We start from the raw sequence: 25,102 nt of genomic DNA on the forward strand, positions 1-25,102 counted from the left end.
AAGAAAAAATTAGTGGTGGTAGGCCTAGTCCCATGAAAACATTAAATGCTCCCAAAGTGACCCCTATCCAAACTTGATTGTTTATTTGTTTTTGGTGTCCTTAAACGAACAAATAATCATGACCACTGAAAAAAAACAATTAACCCACCATGTCATGGAATCCGAGTTATATAAAGTAGAAGTAGCCTACTCTTACAGATGTAATTACATTTACAACACTAGAGAGTATAATATATAATGATCCGAGGGAAATTAAGGTGTCCAGTAGCATATACATTATAAACATATAAATATATATGATAGGCCTATTACATGGTTTCAATTGTGTAATGCCATGCTACTAGTGTTGTAATTACATCTGTGAGAATACTTCCACTTATACAAGTCTGCATGAAATATGCCTATACACACAGGGCTCTTTCTAAGAAGTCTTGACTAACATCGAAACTTCAACTAAGTAGGTTCTGTAAAAGAACTCCACACTCATTTCTGACTGTATCTTGAGAGATCACCCGCTATGATCTGATTGGCTGCTTCTCTTCAAGGGAGACAAACTACAATGCCCACCCACTGTTTATATGAGTTCTCGGTCATTACTGACTTCCTCCCACCGAGAAGGATTTGAAACATAGCCTACGCTCATGGCAGCTAATGAATACCGTAGTTACCTGCGTAATCATCTTGAAATGGAGACCGATCAGCCGCGATTTCATGCTGCTCAAACTACTGCGCCGACTTACAGATCGCTGATTTTTGGAACGCTTGCTGTTATTGGATTGTTGCAGGTTGCTTCAAGTGTTGCCATTCTACTGCACTTAACTGGGTATCTACGCGAGGTAAGAAGCAGAATTTCTCACGTTCGTAGGCCTGAACGTTTGCGAAGATTCTTGCTGGAATGCAAATGATTAATCGATAGGACACCTGAGGAGTTTCACTTTCTGTAAAGATACCAAGTTGCAGAAGCCCACCCAATGTATGTGGTTGCCTAAATAGTATCACCAAGCTATGATCCACTCTGTAGTTCGTCACTTAGCTTGTACTGAAAAGTGTAAGATGAAGGACATTGAGCGGTGGAACACATGTCACGGTGCAGTTTACGCGGTCGCGAGAGTGCTGTGAAAGTCTCACGGCACGAAGAGGGCTGTCTGTTCCAGGGCTGTCTGTGTTTTTAGCGTCGTTCGTGATCATTCGCATAACTAACCACTTATCCATGCATCAAGCAGCGCTATGGGTGTTTTGGAACGAGTGCGTAATATCAGTGCGTAAAACTTTGTTCTGATGATGTCAATAAAAAAAAATTGGCGACAGTAGCCCACAAGCTTTTCACATTTCAGCTGCAGTGTCGAACTAGTTTTGCGGCCGCGAGCTTGGGCATTTGTGAGTTACTTTTGTGTCTCCTAGCAGAATGTTAAATGTTATTATGTTACCGGCTATGAAAAGACACGAAATATAGCATACGCTTTTGCACGACCACAGTTTTGCCACTTCTTATGCAGGCCTGTGCCTGTGCATGTTTGAAGGATCAAGTTACCACGGGTTATTTTCTTTGGTGGGGAGCATTTTAATGAGTCTCCACAGTCAACAGACATCATGTTTAAGCCCTTTAAGTTATCGGTTGTCGCCACAAGTGCTAATTTGAACCTGGGGTTTGCAGTTTTTAGGGGGTTTTGGTCTGGTGTGAAAGGACTATTCTTGTAACCAGCGCAGATTTGACAATTGATGTATGCAGGCCTGTAGTGAAATATAATGCAAGTTACTCACAAGTTTTTCACATGTTGGTGTTGAGGGAGTTGTCACTTCCATAAATTATTTTAAGGCTATAGGCTACTGTTTGCCTGTAGTTTACATGCCAGTTGCAGATTGCAGGAGAGAGAGAGAGAGCGGGATAGATAGATAGATAGATAGATAGATAGATAGATAGATAGATAGATAGATAGATAGATAGATAGATAGATAGATTAACTTTATTTAACCTCAAGTGGAAATTCGTATTCCATGTTGCTCTGTATGGATAAAAAAGAGAAATAAAATAAAATAGATATATACATTTATTATAAAGTCATCACTACGCAGAAAAGTCAATGAGTTTGTCTTAGTCCTTAATTGACAAGTTATGGAGCTAGATAGATCTTTGGACACATTATTTCCCCAGTCTGTCGGTTCTGCGTTTCAGTGCCCTCATCCTGCAGCTGAACTTCTCTAAATCAGTGTTTCCCAACCAGGGGTACGTGTACCACTAGGGGTACGCGAGCACACCTCAGGGGGTACTTGGAAAAATGTAATAATAACAAATATATGGAATGTAGTCACATTGGGATAGAGGAACAGATATAGAGCATGAGTGAGAGGGGTACTCATCATGTGACAAAATTGCTTAGGGGGTACGCAGGACAAAAAAGGTTGGGAAACACTGCTCTAAATGAATCACAAAGACTAGCCTACCTCAATATCATTGGTAGTGCAAGGACAAAAACTGATCTCATTAATTGTGTAAATGGACTCTTGATGAATGCTGCTGTTTTTTAAGACCAGGGCATTATTTCAGAAAGCAGGTTCTTATAGGGCAACTGCAGTATTTTCAACATTAATGTTTAGGGTGGTTTTGAAAACACATTTGGACATGCCCATAGATGGTCATTATAAAGCCGGTTGAGACAAAATCCAAATCATCCAAATAGCAAAGACAGCAGCAAAGCTGAAATTAATGGTGAGGGGGACTCTAAAACAATGCAGACAACTCAGAAAAGGGGCTGGATGTTGAAAATAGTGTACTTATCCTTTAAAGTGTTCGCGCTAGCCAAGTGGTAAATCTCCCAAGCCCTGACGTTTTTTCGTGGGAGTGACAAACCATACCACACTATTACTAGGAGGTTTAGTGCTTAGGCTAGTAAGTAAACCATTTAGCACTGACTAATTTGTCGCAATAGGTAGGACAATTTTACATGGTAGAAATGGACATCCTATCTGGAAACAGGGGTATGGAAATTCCATTTTAAAGAACAGATCACTTTTCCTGTATTGTTAAAGATACCACCCTTGTTATAAATTAGCTGTTACCAGAATGGTTATGACCAAGTCGTAATATATTACTAAAGGCCCGGTGCACTGTTGAAGTGGTGTAGAAGTAGGTGCAGAATGTGTAGTTAGTAGGTCTGAGTGTATGTGTTTTTGTGTCGTGTGTGTGTGTGTGTGTGTGTGTGTGTGTGTGTGTGTGTGTGTGTGTGTGTGTGTGTGTGTGTGTGTGTGTGTGTGTGTGTTTGTTTGTGTGTGTGTGTGTGTGTGTGTGTGTGTGTGTGTGTGTGTGTGTGTGTGTGTGTGTGTGTGTGTGTGTGTGTGTGTGTTTGTCTGTGTCTGTGTCTGTGTGTGTGTGTGTGTGTGTGTGTGTGTGTGTGTGTGTGTGTGTGTGTGTGTGTGTGTGTGTGTGTGAGAGAGAGAGAGAGAGCGTGGGTGTGTGTATGTTAACTGATGTAAGGCATTTTGCTATACTGAGATTTGTTCTATATGTCTACTGCAATGTGCAATAATGTGTATTAGGTCTTTGTGTATGTCTTGTATCATACAGTATGTCTTGTAACTATGTATCTATGTAAGCTGTCAGACACCTTAATTTCCACCGGGATTAATACAAGTACTCTACTCTACTCTACTCTACTAGCATGTTGCCAGATTGGGCGGGTGCCCGCCCAATTGGGCTACTTGGGATGAGCGTCTGCGGGTAAAAATCGGAAAAATTGGCCATTTGGCGGGTTTTTCAGGAATTTTGGGCCCATAGAAGTCAATGTATTTTGTTGAATTTGGGCGGAATTTAGCACATTTTGGCGTTTTTTTAGAAGCTTTTGGGCGGGATTTGGTCAGACACATCTGGCAACACTGTCTACTAGAAGTACTATGGTAGTTACGCTTTTTCAGTGACCACCACAGTAACTAGTGGTGTGACAGTGCGTGGTAAGGTGCTACGTATATACCACCCTAAAACCAAATTTCATATACGTAATCATGTACATTTAACATGCATTTGCCAAAACCTGGGTAAATGTTGTATGTCGATAGAACCAAATACAGTAATAGCAACAATGGAATAAATGTATCCACAAATCATGGGCATTAGTGGCTAAAATCTGCTGTCCTTTGCCTACATCGGTTGACGATCTTAGACAAAACAAAGTGTTTTTTATTGCGTGTTAGCTTATTATTGCGTGTTAGCCTTACTGTTCATTTGTGTCTTTTTGTTCTGTTTTCCAGGTAGATATTACCTCGAGCCAACAGAAACCTTTAGAGGTGAGTTAAGCAAGATCTAGTTCATTTCACTCTAACACTACATGAGGTTGGAGAGGACCACACAGTTGTTTTGAACCTTCTCCTTGTCATCAGTGATGTGCTCTCATTGGCAATAATCTAGCTGACGTGAATTGAGTTCGCAGTCCACATGTTTGTGTTGGAACTGTATATTTGAACCTAACAGTTTGTGAGGCAGATCATTTGCTGCTTCAAGCAGAACGCAGCGGTGTTTTTTTTGTCTTTGGAAGTCATGTTAGATATTTCAGTCTACGTTAGTTGCAAAGCGTTCATCCCCACCTTTGTAAGACCAAGCAGTGGTTGGTGAAATAGATGCAAACGTGACCACTGCCAGTGAAATAATGCACGTATACCGTAAATGGATTTCTCATGCTTACAAACATTCTACTGCGCGCACAGACAAGAATTACAAAATGCTAAGTGGTTGGGTGTTAAACATGTCCCATTGATGCCATACACAGTGTAGGACAAGAACCAGTAGTCTTGTCGGCTAGCTGTTTTATGCACTTGCGTGGATTCTTTACTCAGTTTAGGAGAACATATTGTCATGTCGCTCGGAAATCTTTGGTATGCTCCCAAAATAGCACTATATTGCGTAGCCACCGGTGACAAGACAGGTTTTCAGGATTGGACGCAGCCTCTGATTGTTTGGAAACTGCTGTCACTCAAATGGTATACTGTATCACACTGACATGTGATATGGCATGATACAGTATAGCTTAATTTAAAGACCATATTAAGCAATTCTGATGTACACATGATTAAATATGTTCTCCCAGTGGGACTTCCAATGTTGAATACCTTGCCATAGCATTTTGGAACTCTTGTCTATGCGCGTGACGGAATGTTTGTAACCATGAGAAATTCATGTATGCTGTGACTGGGCAGCTACCCTCATCCACAAACCTGTCTGATTACGCTAACTAAGGGAGCCCTGGAATTTTGTAAACAAGACTACAGGCTTTGGCTGGAGCTAGAGAACTTGTCTTTTTTCCGCAACTGCCCGTTTCATGTACTACGTTTGGAATCCCATTCAGTTCAAGGTAATATGGCTAAAAGCAAGTTGCAGACTCTGACTTCCACTTAAAGACCACAGAAGGTAGACCATAGCCTACAGGGCAGGACTTAACTTTCTCAGTCAATGTTCTCTGGATCTTCGATGGGTATGTCGATGACAAATGTTTTTTGATCAGTTCTGCCTACAGTATTTGACACTTCATAGTCGTCACAGTTATGCTTGATAATTGTTGCACAATTTTCAAGATAATACAATACACATATACGATACAGGTTTTACTAATAAGGCCTAATACCAAGAGCTCCGGTATGTCTCCGCTGCAGATATCCCTTGGCTTAGCCAGCTCAAAAATCCTGTGTGGTGCCTTTAAAGGTGTATTCTTACCACTTTCACTATGCAGTTGTGTTACTCACACTACCCTTGACTTGACAACGCTGCACTTTTTGTTTATCCCTTCCTGGCCGTTCTATTGGGGGAATGGTTTGCTTAAATTGTTTAAAAAGAATAATCTAAACATAATCCAGTTATCATCACAAAAGTTATGCAACATCATCAGACACTTTATAACACAGCAATAATTATTATGAAAATATTTGGAATGTTTTAAGAGTATTTAAAAAAAATTTAAACAAAATATGTCCCCATTATGTTACATGTAGACAACACCAGCAAATTTCGGATTGGAAACTATTCACGTGTATGCACACCATCTCTGTGTCCAACAACCAAAGCTTCCCTATCTACACATTGACGTGAAAATGCCTGAAACGGGGGGACAATAAAACATTGCAGACAACTCAGAGAAGGAGCTTAACCCCTTAGTGCAGAGTCTATGTTATAACCAAAATTGCAATGGCTATGTCTTAATCTGTTAAGGCTCTTAGTAATGTCATAGCACTGTTGTTATGATGTAGTTGAAGTTGAGTATGTTCATCAAATAGTGAATAGGTTGCCTGGTTAACACCAGACCTAATCACAAGTGAGATTGTGTAGAACTAAAGGCAGTATGGGAGTTCCCAGGCTAGTGAATAGGTAGGCCTGCGACCCCATCTGCACTAAGAGGATACTGTTCGAAATAGTGCACTTATGCTTGAAGTATTCATTATGAGTCGGAAATGTACACTTTTTATGCAATAGGTGGATTGTCTTCATGTTTGCCATATTGAATTACAAGTCGTAGTCACCTTTGGTTGCAATACTTAATTTACTTTTGTCACACCGCTAAATACATGTTAGTTTTTTACCTCATAAAATGAAACTGACTGTAATTATATACTGGGCATTTATGAAATCAGACCTGGAGCCTGAGGCTTTGTTTAGATTAGTGTTTTTAAACAGAGACTCTACAGCCCCCCCAGGGGGCATGAGGAAGCCCTAGGGGGGTATTGATGACGGTACATGCACACTGCATGTGCGGGGCATAGTTGAAACGTGTCCGGATGTGTCCGTGCTCAGTCCGCAACGGTTAGAACACACTAAAACAGATTAGTCCTTCCACACAAAAGCGTGGTGTCAGCTCAGAGCATGGATGGGCCCACAAGCGGGAGCCGGGACAGGTCCGCCAGAGATTCTTTAAGTATATAGAGATATGCCAACATAATAGGTTGCTATGGGCACCTAACATGACCAGGTTCCGGTCTGCCTAAAGGGGCGTGTTATAATACTCATAGCATTGAATAGAACAGTCCTTAGGTCTGCCTAAAGGGGGATTCCCCCCCCCCTCCCCCTTGCAATTGTAGAACCCGGAAACAATGGGCCAATGGAACCTCTCTCTCTCTCTACTCTCTCTGGGTCCGCGTTGCTACTTGGAAGTAGAACTCGAGTCTTATTTATAACAGTAGATGATAATCTGCAGTTTATAATAATCAATCAGTTTATTAAAGGGACACTGCGTGAGATTTTTAGTTGTTTATGTCCAGAATTCATGCTACCCATTTACTAATGTTACCTTTTTCATGAATACTTACCACCACCATCAAATTCTAAGTATTCATTATGACTGGAAAAATTGCACTTTTCATACATGAAAAGGGGGATCTTCTCCATGGTCCGAATTTCCAAAAATAGCCATTTTTATCTGCAATAATGACTGTACTTGGACCATACTATAAAATATTTGTTTAATACTTAGTAAACTTTCATGCAAAGATCAAATTTGGCAATAGGCAGCCCGATTTCAATAAGCAGCATAGTTGCAGTACCTTTTTTGACCATTTCCTGCACAGTGTCCCTTTAAAGTGATTATTATAAACTGTTTATTCAATTTACTTGTATATGAGCATTTGAATAAACTGCTTACTCCAAAAACCTGATTATAAACTGTTTACTGATGTGCATATAAACATGCACAATTTTCCTGTGCGGGGGTGCCCGTGCTATGCATGGGCTCCCATTGAAAATGAATGGCCTAAGTGAAGTCCCATTGAAGTTAATAGCACAGACAGATAGTCTGTATCTGGGTGGTTGACATGACGCCTTGTTTTTTCATAACATTGGTTAAAAACCTACAAAACTGTTATTTTTCCTTTAAAAAACAAATGTCAATGAAAGAAGATGTGGTACATTATGTTTCATATGAGTCTTAGATGAGAAGAAACATTTTTGTTAAGATTTATGTAAAGGTTTATATGTCAAATATCCTGCGGTGTGACTGTAACATTAATGAAACCTGGAATATAATATATACTATATATATAAACTAACCAACAACATTTTGAATAATGTATGAAGCATTTGGCATGATTGCATAAATATTAACTTCATATGAAGATATGTGAAAGTGAAAAAACTCAAGACAGTAATATTAACTGCAAGTTCAATTTCGTAACTCAAATTGCGTCCTGTGGGGTGACATGTATGTCAATGTTTGTGATTGGGCAGCTGCAAGGCCAACTACAAGGGTCTTAAAGACTGGCTCCTAACCAGTCAGTACCTCAGTTACTGGAGAGTGCTGTGGAAGTTTAAGGTGACTATTAACCTCTTACGGTAGGGACACATAGGAGGCGAAGCGAAGAGAGGCGAAATTCAACCGTCATCAGTTCGTCACAGCGAATCAAATGGAATGGAACAGTTATGTTGTTGATTTGATTGGGCAGCGCTCCTCATTTGCATAACATTAAACTTTCTTTAATAATTTCGCTTCGCTTCGCTCCTGATCGCTTGCTTTCGCTTGCCTTCGCTTGCCTTCGCCTGCCTTCGCCTCTCTCATAGGAATGAATGGCGAAGTTGGCTTCGCTTAGCCAAATTCGCGTCTATGTGTCCCTACCGTTAATATGTCTTCATATTGCAATGTTTCTGTCACGCAATGCTTACGTTCATTTTATGGTGTCCTGTGGTGTGACTGCTCTTATAGGAAAAAAAGTTTTTTTTTATAAATGAAAACACATAAGATTAAACACAATATCATTATCAAGTTAGCATGAGCTCAAATGCCAGGCATGTATACAAAAGGATTAAAATGGCCATAATGCACTGAATTCCCTGTGGTGTGACTTCATTTTCCTGCGGTGTGACATGCCTATGCAATGTGTTGATGCAGGACACATTTTCCCAAAAATGGCAAAAATAAGGTGAAATTCCTCGGACCACGAAGTGCTTTATTTTTTTCTATTTTTTCCCATTTTTTTCTATCATGTTTTTCAGGAATTGGAAAAGGCAAGGCAAGGCAAGTTTATTTATATAGCGCATTTCATACACAGGTGCAACTCAATGTGCTTCACAAAGTTAACAAATGTAAATGAAAGGAAACAGGGAAGAAAGAAGGAAATAAATTAGAGTCAAAAAAACATCTAAAACATTAAGATAAAACATAAGGTAAAAATAATAATAAAATAAAAAAATTAAATAAACATAAAAATAAAAATAATAATATATATATTTTTTTTAAACTTTTTTTTGTTTTGCATTACGCACGCCAACCACCCATCTACTCTATCTGCTCTTGTCATTTGGCCCAGGGGCCCATGGAATCATAATTTGTCTCTGGCTCACCCATATCTCTAGTAGGGCCGGATTAATACAGGCTAGATATGGCTGCAGCCTTGGGGCCCCCCACCTGCCAGGGGGCCCTTGACTGGCCAAAAGTGGGGGGGAAATGCAGAATCGTGAAAAAAAATTCATCTGTACGGTTGAGTACAGTTAGATATCTTATCCTTAATCCCTAGCTTGTAATTATGATTGACACTATGTAAATGTAAATTTGTTGTGAAATGTGCCTTCCTGGGGGGGGGGGTTGCAGGCACTCTTATTCCTGCCCTGTCTCTAGTGATGTTCATTTCCATATCTCAAGTGATGGTCATTCCCATATTTCCAGTGATGGTCACTCCTCAGTGCACCCATATCTCTAGTGATGGTCATTCCCATATCTCTGATGGTCATTCCATCACATTTAACCTGGTTCTCACACAGATGGCTACTTCACATTGCCCTCAGAGTGCTGATCTGATAGTAGCCTACCCCAAAAGGGTTTGAGTCCTGACAGGGAAACTCAATTCCCCTTCACTACACTTATGCAATGCTAAATCTATTTTGGTAACACTTTACTTGACGCTGGTGTCATAAGCATGATATTACAGTGTCATAATAGTGTCATGACACAGTCATAGATAAGTCAGAAACATTATGTCCATGTCATAAACATATCATGACTATTGGCCTTAACTGACATTCAGTTATGGCATGGTTAAGGCTAACAGTCATAAAATGTTTATGACATGGACATAATGTTTATTAAATGTGCATAACTGTGCCATGACACTGTTCTGACACTGTAATGACATGCTTATGACACCAGCGTCAAGTAAAATGTGAACTTACCCCCCTAATTTCAGACGTTCTGAAAAAGGGATGTTTATGGGGCACTTACTAAATCAGCCATGGAGGTTGACCATGCAGTCTGTTTGATGTTGCTTTGCCAAATGATTGGCAAGTCATGTACAGTACTGATATTTGGATAGTAGTCGATGTTGTATGCAGAAGGGCTCAAATTGGATTGTGTTTTGATGAGGATTATGATCTGCTCTCTCTTGTGCTTTCGAAGTTCTTTTTCTGTTTTTGTGTGTGCGTGCGTGCGTGCGTGTGTGCGTGCGTGCGTGCGTGCGTGCGTGCGTGCGTGTGTGTGTGTGTGTGTGTGTGTGTGTGTGTGTGTGTGTGTGTGTGTGTGTGTGTGTGTGTGTGCTTGGTATCTGGCAGGCAAAGTAGGTAAAGTTTATTTTTTTAACAGGGTTTTAGTTGACATGGTCTACTTTTTGGTGAAAAATGTAAATTAGACAGTTATGGTATTTTCTTTTCTTTTTCCCATGCCTTTATTTATTCAGGACAGAACAGTGAGAGTGTGTTACAGGAAATGAGTGGTAGAGAGAGAGGGGAAGATCGGTAAAGGACCTCGGGTCTGAATTGAACCCGGATTGCCGGGTGTAATGGTGAGTGACTTAGTTAATTGAGCCACCTCACCCCCAGTAATGGATTTTTTTTTTAACATTCTTTCATTCAAGAAATAAACATGATTTACCCCTAGGCAGATCATGCACACAAGTACAGTATGTTACAGTACAATATCAGTTCAAAACAATTGTACACTTTGTGCAGAATTGTTTGGTAATTATGTCTTTTGACCATGTCGTCCATTTTATGCATATTGTCCAACACCAATCTGTATGAACATGAAAACCTATTAGACTTCAGGTCATGCACATTTGTATAATGAGAGAGGGTGTAATGTAAGGACCCCAACACCCAATATTGTACAATTATTAAGCACTTTTGTTTTCCTCTGGAAACATGTGCCACAAAACAGGGATCTAACACACTCTGAAAAATCTATAAACATTTTTTAACTCTTCCAGAGGGATGTGGCTGTTTTGAAATTGCCGAGATACTAGTCATGTGATCAGAGAAGTATCAAAGGCACCATTACAAGCCATCGGTGTCACAAGAAATGTGTTCAAAAAGTACTGTAACTGCCAAAGATTGAGAATAATTAAAGGTGAAACTACCAGTAAACCATTACCCTGCAGCACTATTATATTTCAGATCTCAAACATATAGAGTTGTCAGAAGAACACAGTATACTGCACTCAGAGACATGGCCAAGGCAGGAAAAGCTGAAATTAGACAACCACTCAACAAGAAACTTAGCCAAGTCAAGACTGGGTCAAGAAATCTCTGAAGGCAGGTTTTCCAATGGTTTAATGAACTACTGAAAGTGACAGAGTTCCACTCACATGCCAACAACGCCCTGCATAAAGATCATTGTCTTCTTGAAAGATGCTAACGTTTTCCTCTACAAATATATTAAATATATAGAAATATTTCTTTTAGAGTCTGGCAGTTGGTTTGGTAGATTAGTTCTAGCCCATTTCCAACATCCTACTTCCACATTTTTGGCATCTGGGTGAAACTCTGGATCATCCATTCAGTCTATCAAGAGACACTTTGACCAGTTCATAATGCTGTTGAAAACTCTGTCTTCAGGTATTTCCTGACCCAGTCTTTGACTTCATTATCTTGTTGATTGGTTGTGTAACTTCAGCTTTTCCTACCTTGGCCATGTCTCTGAGTGCTGAATACAGTGTTCTGGACACTCGATATAGGTTTCAGTTCTAGAATATGACAGACCTGCAGGGTTATCATTTTCTGGTTGTCTCACCTTTCATTTTTCTCAATCTTTTGCAGTTAATTTCCTGTGACCATGATGGCTTTGTAATGGTGTGTTTGATACTTCTGTGCTAACATGACCAACATTTTGGCAATTTCAAGATAGCTATGTCCCTCAGGAAAATTATTTATAGACTTTGCTTGTTAGAGCTATTTTGTGGCCACTTTCCCAGAGGAAAAAAAGTGCCTAATAATTATGCACACCCAATATCGAATGTTGTGCTCCTTAGGTCATACCTTGTCTTTGTATACAAATGTGCATGGCCTGTATTGCATAAATTCGATACGTTTACATACAGGTTGGTGTTGGAAGATGTGCATAAAATGGACGATACTCATGAACGGCCATCCGGGTACTTTGCTCGTAAATGTGCGTTACGCCCCTTTATGGGGGAAATCAAACCGAATGTCTCATTAACTTACATGCTATAGGCTAGCCTAAATGAACACAGTCCATGCTTCAGCCACGGCTGTTTGGCTATATTATGTGAACAGCCGGCAACACAACACGTTTTCGGCATGTTGAGCGTGGACAACACTTGTCTACAGGTCCTTGTCTTTCATTTATCCTTTCTCAACATCATCAATTAACTTGCATTGGATGTTTTCCCCATAAAGGGGCGTAACGCACATGGAAAACGTTGTGCCGTTCATGAGTATATGGTCAAAAAACTACATGGGGCTACACGTTGCTGCGGTATTGGCCTTCATCTGGGCCGCAACGCGTAGGGCCATGTGTTTTTAAACAAAATTGCCATGTTATATTAAAGGCATTTTTTCCCCCCAAAATCTCAGAGTGCCTCTGCTCTTTCCTCCTTTTTTGGACTTACACTTCACCCGGTACAGATGAGCACCTGAGTAATATTGTTTGCACAGTCTCCAGAGTGCTCTAAGCCCTTTTGTGTCTAAGCATCTGCCTAATTCATAATTCTGCGGACAGTGTTTAACAATCAATCAACAGAGGGTGCCCTGGCTGAATTGGCAAAATCAACGCACCATAAATGTCATTGCACCAAGCAAGTGGTTGTATTTCCAGTGACTGCCATGGAAGACGGCGATGCAGGCAAGGCCAGGCGTGTTGTCCAGGTGTATGTTAGTCATGTCACATTTATGAAGTCATGTTATGTATGAGTATGTTTGGTGGGTGGGTGTGTCTGAGTGAACGTAAACAAATATGAACTTCTGTCTGTCTGTCTGTCTGTCTGTCTGTCTGTCTGTCTGTCTGTCTGTCTGTCTGTCCACCACTCTCTGTGGTGGAACTGCCATACCACAACGTGATGCAGTATTTTAGTAGCCTCTCAATGGACGTCCAGTACAGTAGGGCAGCAGTTCTGCAGGCTGCGGTCTGGACTTGACTTGTCAGGACAGTCCTGTGTTGACATTTGTGGCACTGCGTCTGGGGGATGGGATGGGGCGGTGCGGTGTGGTGTGGTGCGGTGGGTTGATATTGGAGACCTTGTGTTTCAGCGTGACTTCTCTCCTCTTACTCACATGTTGGTAACATTTCTACTGGACTGTCTTTAGTTTAGCCTCATTTGAAATTCCTGCTTTCTGCGCTGGACTGGCCATCTGGCATAACAGGCATTTCCTGATGGGTGTCCCTTTGGGGTCCCTATTCTCAGATTTTTTTTAACATTTTTTTTTAACATTTCTGAAAATAGGGGCCCAAAAGGGTGCAGGGCCCACCGGTGAGTCAGTTCTGCGCTGCTAATAATGAGGGGCCCCTTTAAGGCAAAAGTGCCCGGGCCCTCTTTCTCCCCCAGTCCAGCCCTGCCTGTGCTGATGTGAATGGTCAGGATGGGCCGCGCCCGCAGGAGTATTGAGCAGGCAAGAGTCTTGTAAAAAAAAAAGTACTGCACTAATGCACCTTTCCATTCTTTTTTTTAAAAAGTTTTTTTGGGGGTGGGGTTTGGCCTTTATTATTACAGGACAGTGTGAGAGTAGACAGGAATTAATTGGGAGAGAGAGATGGGGCAGGGCCGGGAAATGACCCTGGCCGGACTTGAACCGGGGTCCTTGTGGGCAATGGAAGTCCAAATATGGGGGGGGGGTTTAGCGCGCTGCTCCCCCTGCACCTCTCCATTCTAAGTCAAATTTTCCATTTCATGCAAGTTTAATGGACAATAAAGAAGTCCAAGTCTAAGATGTACTTACTATATGTATAGGGAGTATTTTACTGTGTTCTTGTGTCTTATCCTGTTGTTGGTGTCTGTCTGTCTCTCTGTCTGTCTGTCTGTCTGTCTTCATGTTGGTGTTGGGCGGCATAATCATCACCACATTTGGTCCTCTGACATCTCACTGACATGCACTTGACATCTCTGTACAATGTTTGTTTATCAGTGGGTATGACTGAGAAGCTATAGCCATCACTAACGTCATTGGATTAATGCTACAGTCATCTATGGGTTTGGTGTAGGCACAGTTCAGCAGTTAAGGCAGGGAGTCAGGCTTGTTGCTCAAGGGCTGTCGGTTTGATTCCATTCGACTCTGGTCGTGGGAATGGAAACGGGCAGCGCTCTTTCCTACATCCTCCTCCATAACCGAGGCACCCTGAGCATGGTACCTTTTGCACATGGGTGAGGCAGCAATGCAATTCCCAGGGTTCCCACGGGTTATGGAATTTCTGGAATATCATGGAATTTCATAACAGTTTTTTCAGTCATGGAAAGTCATGGGATTTTACCATTTTGTATGCACAGACTCATGGAATATCATGAACATTTCTTAACAGTTGTGTAGAGGCAAAAACTTTTTTGTTTAGTGTATAACATTATTTCTTATTGGTTATTCTACAACGCTTCGCCAGAGACGCTGTAATGTGCAACATTCTAGAATGCAATGAGCCCACCTAAGTGTGGCGGTGGCTCAGCGTTGGCTCTAGGGGTGAAGATAGCTTAAACACTTACACTTTAAAAAACTATTTTCTCTGGAAAGTCATAGGAACGCATGGAATTGTATATCTGAAGTAGAGTGGCAAGGGAACCCGAATTTCGAACATGTGCTTGCTTGGTGTGTGCTCTCACAATACTGGGACTTTTAACTTTTGTTCATTTTCACTTTAGGATGATGGAGCTGTTTCATGATAAAATATTCCTCATTAATAATTAAAAAAAAAAAAATCCTGCATTCACTACGTTTACATAATGTTTTTAATTCCGAATGAATAATTCCAAATTAAATAGTTCTGTCAAGTTTACTTTGATCTTTCCTTTAATTCCGAATTAAGAGGTGTTTACGTGGCGTTTTCAAAGTGGAATTAAGCTTTTTATTCAGAATTAAAGTCTGTTCATTTCGAATTAAATGTCTCATGTTAACGTAGCAATTCTCTTCTTAACAGGAGAGAAGCAGAACTGAACCATATGTCGCTGATGCCTTGACAAGTCCAAAGAAAAGGGCCAGATGCTACAAAAAGCGAGAGATTGTCCCTGAGGCTCATCTTCCCATTCGGGTACCAATTGACTTCTCCAATAGTGAGTATCATTTGATGCAATTAATAACAGGCGTGTTTAATGGGCCATTTATTTACACTGTGTGAAGTACATTTTGAAGTGGTGTGTTACTACAGAAGTGATGTACTACTCCTTGGGAATAATGAAATGAACCCGCGTATACATCTGAAGACCATACTGCCCTACAAAGGCAAAGTGCAGTATCTACATACAGTATTTTGTCAAAAATGAGTTCAGACTCAATAGAGTTTAGTTTGAAAATGGTCTTCATAACACCTCCTTCATCTTGTTACTAAGCCTTATGGTCCAAATGTGTCCCATTTTAAATATTGCTTTGTCAAATGCGCAGTAACAATATGCAACCTAATACCAAGGCTTTGAAGGCATTTCCCTCAGTATTAATGTTGTCGTAGTAACTGCATTTGCCTTTGTAGGGCAGCATAGGTCTACTGCCCTACAAATGCAAAGTGCAGTAACTACGCTAACATTGAAAAAAAAAAAAAACAGGGAAACATGCCTTCAAAGCCGTGGCATTAGGTTGGATATTGTAGTTAGTACAAATTTGACATAGCATCTCTAAACTAGGACACATTTGCACCATAAGGCTTTGTCACAAGATGAAAGAGGTGTGTTGAACACCATTTTCAGTCTAAACTCAATTTTGACCAAATATGTAGTAAATGTGTTACTGCACGTTTCCTTTGTAGGGTAGCATAGCAATACAGAAGTAGCAGTTAGAACTCTGAGCTCTTTCATGTGATGCGTCTCCAGTTGAATAATCTACAAGCTGAAAAAGGTGGATCGCACTCAGGTTCTTCTTTTCTTATTATTTAGTTTTTGTTTTTACATAGCTGTTAAAACAAAAAATAAATAAGGAGAAAAGAAGAACCTGAGTGCGATCCACCTTTTTCAGCTAGCATGGTATAGCAATAGCCTAAAGGGGAAAAAAGCATCTGAATCTCACAGGTTTTTTTCTTGTAATATCTTGCATTAGCAGAAGATCAGAAGACTGTGATGATTCACTGGAACGACCAGCATGGGACGCTGCGGAAGATCAAATACAGCGACGGGCGCATTCTGGTGGAAAAAGGAGGATTGTATTACGTTTACGCCAAAACCTGCTTCCGGCACTACGTGCAAGGTACCGGGTCACACCCCGACCAGCCGGACGTGAGCAACGCCCAGTTGATCCAGTACGTCTATCACGAGAGGCACACGCAGTCCACCATAAAGCCGTATCTGATCATGAAGAGCGGCAGCACCATGAGGTGGGATGACCAACACTACAACATGTACTGTGTGCAGCAGGGGAGGGGGGTGCACCTAAGCCAGGGCGACGGCGTCTTTGTCAACGTCTCGAACTCCTGGCTACTGGACCCGGAACCAGAAGGGAGTTATTTTGGCGCTTTGAAATTTGGTGCCGCAAACGAACTCTGTTAAAATATCGTTTTGAAAAAAAAAGCCTTTTTAAAAAAAAAAAAAGCCTTATGAACATTTCAATGTATTTCTGAAACCACTATTATATACTGTATTTGCTGAATTGATATATTGTAATTATTACTATCAAGGGATGGCAGTTATTGGCAGTTGTTGATTTGAAACCAGCTGTTAATTTTTTTTAATAAGAAACCTTTAAAAATGCTCTGATACCATATCATAAATTTTAGCACTGTTTTTTTTACTGGCTGTCATTTTGTTTTAGTTGTGTGTAAATGCATTGCAACATGTATATGTCCCCTTAAGTCAAAGAAGAGTCCTTAGACAATGTGAACATGGCCATGGTTTAAATGTCTGAAATGTCAGTTTCAGGGGTTTTAGGTGCTGGTTACACGTATGTGGGTATTTTTAAATGTGGATATTTTTTTTTTATCTGTTTACGTGTAAACAAGCCATATGGATGAAAATTAAAACTCCATTGTGACAGGTGCATTGTGCTCCATAAATGGGGGAAATGCACATTCTTAAACTGTTTATTTATGTGTTAACGATAGGCCAATTTGTTTTCAAAAACATCCATATACGTGTAAACGGCTTCTTAGCAGGGGATCATTTATCTATGGATAGGCTGTTTGCAAGAGCTTGCAAAAAAAATGTAGCCATGCAATCTACTGTCACGTTTCCAAAGGGATGGAGATGTTAACATTATAGTGGTGGACTGGAGGAGCACATGACTGAAACTGCCCAGCATAGGTTGTTGGTTAAATCTTTACATTGGTGACACAATGACCACTCAAGGATGAATACAATGGGTAATTTTATGTCAAGGGGAAAACGATAGCATTCTGGGAAATTTAGATGAATATTGAGGGTTTGAGCTTCAATTTGTGGAAAATTATTTGGATTTTTTGTTTTTGTTTTTTGTTTGTTCTTCCCAATTATTACCAAATATGTGGTGCTTTCAATGGTATGTGATTTACAAAAATTGTACACCATCTTAAAGGGAGAAATTCTATCAAGTCCAAGTTCCTCACTTTGCTAGAGTTACACATTTATGTTTTTATTATTTTCCAGAATATTTTACTATTTTCCAGCATTATATGACTTTGAAAAATATGTATGTTTCCAAGGAGAAACATGTCTTTTTCAATGTAATAATTTGAAATATTGTCTTAATTCATGTTAAAGGGGAATGCTATTGCGTTTATGTATGACCAACGCCAGTGTATCTCAGGCAGCGGCTATATGAAGAGGTACAACATGTTTTGGACCACTGAAGTCTATTCATTTACTTCAGTAGCTGCCAAAAATGAAAAATTAGAACATATGGAAATAACCATCCAATGACTTATTTGACATGGATACTCCATCCCCAACATCATTTTCACTTTAATGACTTATCTACATGTGGCCTTTCGCCTACAGAGCCTTATTGTGGCACATGACGTGTTAGATATTTAATAAGGATGTATTTTCAAGGGAGGGCAGAACATAAGTCTAGTGTCAAATATTGCACAGAATTGTAAAATTCCTATAAAAGACCTATGTGGAGAAAGATAGCTGGACTGTCTACGAGTCAGTGATATGACTGACATCACTGACATCACATGGAGTAGTATGTGAGACCAAATTGACTTTGGTACACTGTTAATTTAAAAAATGTAATACTTTGTCTCTTGCGCCTCGATGAGCATGCAAGGGAAAATGCACTAAAAGTATTTATTTATTTTATATGAACAATTCTGAAATGGATCATTGCTAAATGCTCTGTTTTATGTAAAATTATGTACATTTGTTTTTCTATTGTGTATTGTTTATCTTTTTTCTCTTTTGCCACGATTTAAAGTGCTTTTTTAAAAATGCTTTTTTCAGTGGACAACCTTGTATTTATCTTCACATGACAATTTTGTGTGCAAATTCTCAGTCAAAAGCAGAATATATTAGTTTTTTAAAGCTTCTTTGTCAAAAACTGTTGGTAATGTTTATTTATATTATGTTGGTTAATAAAGTACTTTTAAATATGTATTTTCACTTGAGTAAATGCAGCTGACTTTTGTGAGCTTGAAAATAACTGAAACTCATCCAGCATTGATATAAAGTTTAGAGCCTGTTTTGGCTTTTCATTGGTAGATTAGCACAGCACAACTGTGAGGCTAAACATGTTTGCTCTCCCGAAACAGTCAAGTGGTTATGGTGTGTGTACTCTTATCCAAACTACACTAACAGAGGCCTTTTAGTATGCCTCAAGGATGGCCTTCATTTCATTCAGGATTAAACATTTCTCTACTCTTCTACCTATCTGACCAAAGTACGTGAACACAAACCTGGGCCCCTGCTATCAAACGTAGGCCTACTATATCATATCGTCCTGAATTTTTGGAGATTGAAAGATTGATTTAAAGACATGAAGACATACAGATTTAAAGCCACTTATTACATTTGTCTCCCTTGCTTGGTGCCAAAAGGTACTTTGTAAAAAGTCAAGCTCGGCTTGCCAGGAGAGCAGGAGGGTTTGGAGCGCAGTAGAGATGTCAACAATTAATGAATTGACTGAAAAATATATTTTTCTAATTATTTGCAATTAATCGTCAACTGGACCGGCTAGAGACTCAAGTGAATTGGGCATGACTAACCTTTGAATTAAAGGATATAAATACAAATGAATTTAAATTGAGCATTTTCTCTTTTTTTAATTTTATCTTTTAGATTAAATCTGTTTTTGTGTGTGTGTGTGTGTGTGGAAACATTGAGATTTTGGGGGAGGAATGCCGCTAATCAACCAAAGGTCAATCAACTAACAATGAATGAATTCATGAATTCATGAATTCATCTCTTGCATCCCTAGTGCACAGCAATCTGTAGCACCTGTCATTCATAATGTTTTCTTGCAGTCTCTCGCTTCGACCTGTATCTGCCTAGAGGAGGACCGCCGGCAGGGCCAGATTAACGCACAGGCTTGATATGGCTGCAGCCTAGGGGCCCCCACCTGCCAGGGGGCCCCTGATTAGCCAAAAGTGAAAAATTGCAAAATTGTGACAAGATTCAATATTGAAAAATGTTTCTGTTGTATTCAGTACAATTGGTAGATAAAATACCCTTAATTCCGAGGTCGTAATTACGTCTGTCTATGTACATTTGTCACGAAATTTGCCATCTTGGGGGCCCCACAGCTACCTGTAGCCTAGGGGCCCCAGGCCATCTTAATCCGGCCCTGACCGCTGGGACACAGTGAGTGATGATTTATTTCTGTTGAGCTGATTGTTTTGCTGTAGTGTGTTTGCACTGTGTTGTGGCAGCTCCAAGAACACGATGGATTCTATGACCAGCAGCAGGAGCTTTCTTGTGGAGAGGAAATGCAGCTGTCTCCGCTGACGAATCAGCTGACGAGCCTTTTATTTAAGGCATTGATGCTGAACTTCCAATTCAGGTCATGGCAGGTGATGGATCCCAGAAAGGTGTATGTCTATGAGTAAGTACTGTACGTATGCATGTATACAAAGTACTGCATGTGTATGCAGGGCTCTATTTTTTTTCCTAACCAGCTAAAATAGCTAGTTGATGTTAATCTAGCCTAACACACACTCACTAATGTGTCAAAGTGGCTAGTAAGTTGGTCTTTTCTAACTGTTAAACTGAAATTTAAACAACATTTGGCCAGTTGGCTGGTGTTAATTTAGAGCCCTGTGTGTATGTGTATGGTATGGTAACTTGTGGATGGCAGTAACATGTTCATGGAGTTTCCCTGAGTGCGTTGATGAGCGTGATGGTTTGTGGAGAGAAGCTTTTGCCCAAACATAGGGAGATGGGCGGCATGTTGCCTCAACTTAGGATGTGGCCAGTCCACCTCTGTGTCCTCTGTTTTGTCTTTTTTTTGTTGTGGTGCATTCCTATATTGTTGCTAATGGTTTTGGCCCTGGTTGGCTTTGGTGTCTTCAGCATTTGTTTGGGATGTTTACTGCTTCATGATGATGCATGTTTTGTATTCGATAGATCCATGATCCATATGGGCTTAAATTGGACATTTAGGCTGAATCCCATTTCACCCCCTACGCCAGGGGTCCCCAACCTTTCTGGGTCTGAGGGCTACCAATGGCTACCCAAGGGCTACCGAGGGCTACCCGAGGGCTTCTGAAGGCTATCCGAGGGCTACTTTTGTTCAAAATCCTCTACTGATGTCGGCATCATTCTCAAATCACACTATTATAGAAGAATGATAATTTACTTATAGGTTATAAAGAATAAATAATCTCATATTTATTTAAATCAAGAAAAGCATTAACTGTGACTAAAATCTGATAGTCGTCACTGTTTATTAATATCCTTGGTGGGCACCTCAGAAGCTCCTGGAGGGCTACCTGGCGCCCACGGGCATAACGTTGGTGACACCTGCCCTACGCCTTTCGCCTTCCCCTCCGTTTTGCGCGTTTGCGTGAAGGGCTACGACTGTCCCAATTCAGGTTCAGACAGAGGGGAAGGGCTAAGGGGAAGGGCTTTCTACCCATTGAAACTGAGATTATTCAAAGGCACACTTCCCTTAATGCATTGCGAATCCCTTTAAAAAATGGCGGCATCAACAAAAAGCATTAACGTCAACCTAATGCATGGAATTGGTGACAGCTGTGAGTGTCATTCAGTGATTGTTGAAGGTGTGTCCCAATTCTTAGATTAGATTAGATTAGATTAGATTAGATTAGATTAGATTAGATTATACTTTATTATCATGCAAGCATGAAAATTGCCTTTGGTCTCACAGGGTAAAAAACAGGATATAAACTCAGATAGACACAAATAGACAGAAAACACACATACAAATGCTGCATCCACAACCCCCTCCAACCACCCCTCCCAGCACACACATCATATGCAAGTCAGTCAGGATAACACGGGTTACAAAGAAACACAGGGTATAGCATGAGACCAGAGCTGTTTTGAATATAATGGAGGGGAATAATTGAAGTAAAAAAAAAAATAACATTGTTGTACAACTTAAGTGTCGTCACAGCCTCTGTTTTTGGGATAGCTGCTCTGGTGACACCACAATTGTTTAACACGAGGGCCAGGGCTGGACTGGCCATCTGGCATAGTGGACATTTCCCGGTGGGCCAGTTCTGCGCTGCTAACTCTGAGGGGTCCCTTTATGCCAAAAGTGCCTGGGTCCTATTTCTCCCCCAGTCCAGCCCTGACAAGGGTACAAATGTTGAAAGCTGGGTTGTGAAAGTGGGTTGGTTGTCTGCTGTGTGTAGTGTAGGTTGTCTGCTGCAAGCCCCCAAGGTCTCTGGAGTGATTATGCTTTATATAAAAAGAATAGACTGAAAGTTCAGATTTTATGGAGAGGAGACCACAGTTTGGTCAGGCCTTTGTTCATGTAGAATCAAAACTAAGTCACAAAGTTCATTTAGCACCATGTTGTCAGGAAGTCTTCTTTGAGGGTTAATTCATTTACTGTTGTTTATTATGCTTGTAAGCACAATAACTGTCTGTATGAAATGCACAGTCATGAATATCCATTGCCTTACCTTGTTACATCCATTGCGAATATACTCTATGTGTACTTTGGAACAGTCGAGATGTTCATGATCATTACAAATTCATGACAGTTTGGCCAACACAACATGAACGTATAGAATGACATGAACACAGCTACTGGGGACACAAAATCTGTGGCAATTTCAGAGATGTTTGCCAAAATTCTGTGGTGGAGGTCACGGAAGTAGGCCTACTTTCCATGATGGGCACAAGTGTTCTCTTTTTTTCTAATTTCAAATAGACATGTCTTTGCTGACAGGTTAGGGTTAGGGATTGTTTTGGTGTGGGCACAACTTCTATTTGTAGCATTCTTTTGTTCAGTACAAGAATGTGGTTTCGACTGAGCGGGGAAAAGTATTTCTAAAAAAACACGAAACAAACAAAAAAACACTTTTTTACTCACAGGTGAAAGTTAAGGATTGATCTGGTCTGGGCACAGCTTAAAATGCTATAGCGACCTATCATTAAGTGAAATAACTTGGTATCAACCATCTGGAAAAGGCATTTCACCTCCTTGAGGTTTGTCACTTCCCTGATGATAGACTTACTGTAACATAGTGCTGTGGGAACATATAACTCACTTCCGTGACTAGGTAAAATATTTGAAACTGCCACAGACTTTGTGTACCAAGGGGCCATGCTGTGAATTCTGTGAGATCAGGTTGGCCTACAATATACTTTGCGTTAAAGGAATTACATAATGCTTAAAAAAAAGTTGGGACAGGGCCAGTAAAATGCTGCAAAACTGGATGATGCTAAAAATAACAAAAGGAAGCTCATTTCAAAATTGAGGCCAGGGCTGGACTGGCCATCTGGCCTAGAGGGCATTTCTCAATGGGCCCTGCATCCTCGTGGGCCCCTATTTTCAGAAATGTATTAAAAAAAAAAAAAAAAAGATTTGTGGCCAAATTAATTACAGCTATTGGTTTACTTTGGTTGTGGGGCTAATTAATGACCATGACCATGACCATACTCCACAGACACCCCGCAGACGGCCATCCTAAGCAGCCCAATTGGGCGGAAAACCGCCCATTCTGGCAACACTGCTAAAGGCTGCGTATATGGCAAATGATGGACATCCATAAGGCCCAATGAACAGCCATGGGCAAGCCACAAAATTGAATAGGTGATCCCCAGAACAGAGCCATGGAATTCAGAGTTATGATAACTGGGGTGCAGGAAGTGGGTTGGTGATATGATTCACGTAGATTCAAATAATTATATTGCCAGGCCAAGCGCTCCTAGTGACGCAACATCTTCACTTTGCTTCTAGTCAGGCCAAGAGCAATGTTAATATCGATTTTGATCTCAAGAAAAAACGGGAACTCCACCCATTTTGTCAGACACCAGTCAACCAGTAGCAAACCTAAGGAGGCGGGTCAACCATGCCATTTGGGAAACATTAATTGTTATGGTCTTGGTCAGACCAAGTCTCGAAGAGATTTGAAAGTTGAAGATAATCAGGCTAATAAATCTAGGCAGCGGCTTTCTTTTCCTTAGACCAGGGTTTCCCAAACTGGGGTGCGTGCACCCCTGGGGGTACGCGGTCTGGCATAAGGGGGTGCGTGAGCTGAATAGAGCAATGGTGGATATGTGAGTTTTTATCCAGCATTGATGAACATTAAGTCATTTTTTATTGTATTTAGACTTGTATGATGGAAGGGTCCATCTAAAGTCTAGTTTAACTCCTAGACTACTGGAAAAGAGGATTCCCCAAACTGAATATGCATAATGTGCAGTGAATGCGCAGTGAATCCATGCTTGCGTGGCCATATTCGCTCAGGGTGTGCACGAACCACATTGAAATGTACAAGGGGGTGCGCAGGGAAAAAAGTTTGGGAACCGCTGCCTTAGACTAACACAGAACCGCTACATAGCAAAGATGATGTAAAAAATTAATTCAAATGAATTACATTTACCTGTACAGCACTTTCTGTGTTCGATGCTCACTTCCTGGAACTATTGTGGAACTGTGCCAATGGTGATCTGAGTGTCGAAGGCCACCATATATCGCCATAATATGAGCCATGCTTTGGGATGGCCCAAATAGCAAGTTTCTTCACATGAGAAACATCTCATTGGCAGATACCTATACTGTAAACACCTACCATTATTTTGCCTTGAGATCCCATGCTAGGACTTTTAACTATCCTACCCCAGTGGTGTAGTCTACGTAGAACACAGGTATACAACCTGAAAATGTCAGGGATTTCAGTATACCCACCTAAAATGAATTGATTCAGTATTTAGCATAGCACAGTATACCCACCACAAAAATGTCCAAATATACAGTATACCCACCTCAAAAAAGTAGACTACACCACTGTCCTACTCTGACTCTCCTCAGTTCCGCACAGCTTTGCAAGGCCCACTCACACACTCTATCCTAAGTTGCCACCAAAACATTTTTATAAAATATGTGGTAGAGTCTCCAATACAGTTGTTGACAGACTTCTCAATGCGAGCTATCATTGAAACAGCACCCAAGAGACATGATTAGTATTGTATTGTTGTTGCTATAATAATAATAATAATAATAATAATAATAATAATAATAATAATAATAATAATAATAATGATGATGATGATGATGATGATGATGATTATGATTATTATTATTATCGTGTCTTTGTTGGTCATTTCTATTGTACAGTATTGTAGGTAACAATGTGTTTTTATGATTCTGTTTTTATGTTTCTGTTTATGTTTTGTAAAAAAAAAA

The 25,102-nt window shown here is 40.4% G+C and overlaps 1 protein-coding gene across 2 annotated transcripts; it reads left to right on the forward strand.

Annotated features, from left to right (window-relative positions):
• The first annotated feature begins 600 nt into the window (after nucleotides 1-600).
• tnfsf11 (TNF superfamily member 11) lies at nucleotides 601-18,877 on the forward strand. 2 transcript variants are annotated; one of them, XM_063213067.1, is made up of 4 exons: nucleotides 601-836; nucleotides 4,243-4,278; nucleotides 15,306-15,438; nucleotides 16,412-18,877. In XM_063213067.1, exons 1-4 carry the CDS (start codon nucleotides 642-644, stop codon nucleotides 16,855-16,857), a joined length of 810 nt encoding a protein of 269 aa, XP_063069137.1. In that variant the 5' UTR covers nucleotides 601-641; the 3' UTR covers nucleotides 16,858-18,877. The 2 variants fall into 2 exon arrangements, with proteins under 2 accessions (XP_063069137.1, XP_063069138.1); XM_063213068.1 differs by having other exon boundaries at nucleotides 16,415-18,877.
• The last annotated feature ends 6,225 nt before the right edge of the window (nucleotides 18,878-25,102 follow it).

Source organism: Engraulis encrasicolus, chromosome 13 (genome assembly GCF_034702125.1).
Source record: "Engraulis encrasicolus isolate BLACKSEA-1 chromosome 13, IST_EnEncr_1.0, whole genome shotgun sequence".
Classification (NCBI taxonomy): domain Eukaryota; kingdom Metazoa; phylum Chordata; class Actinopteri; order Clupeiformes; family Engraulidae; genus Engraulis; species Engraulis encrasicolus.

Excerpts from the sequence above, each read along its gene's own strand:
- tnfsf11 (XM_063213067.1), top strand. The coding sequence starts at position 642 with ATGGCAGCTAATGAATACCGTAGTTACCTGCGTAATCATCTTGAAATG. Across the intron at positions 837-4,242 it reads TAACTGGGTATCTACGCGAG|GTAGATATTACCTCGAGCCA; the intron begins GTAAGAAGCAGA and ends TCTGTTTTCCAG. Across the intron at positions 4,279-15,305 it reads GCCAACAGAAACCTTTAGAG|GAGAGAAGCAGAACTGAACC; the intron begins GTGAGTTAAGCA and ends TCTTCTTAACAG.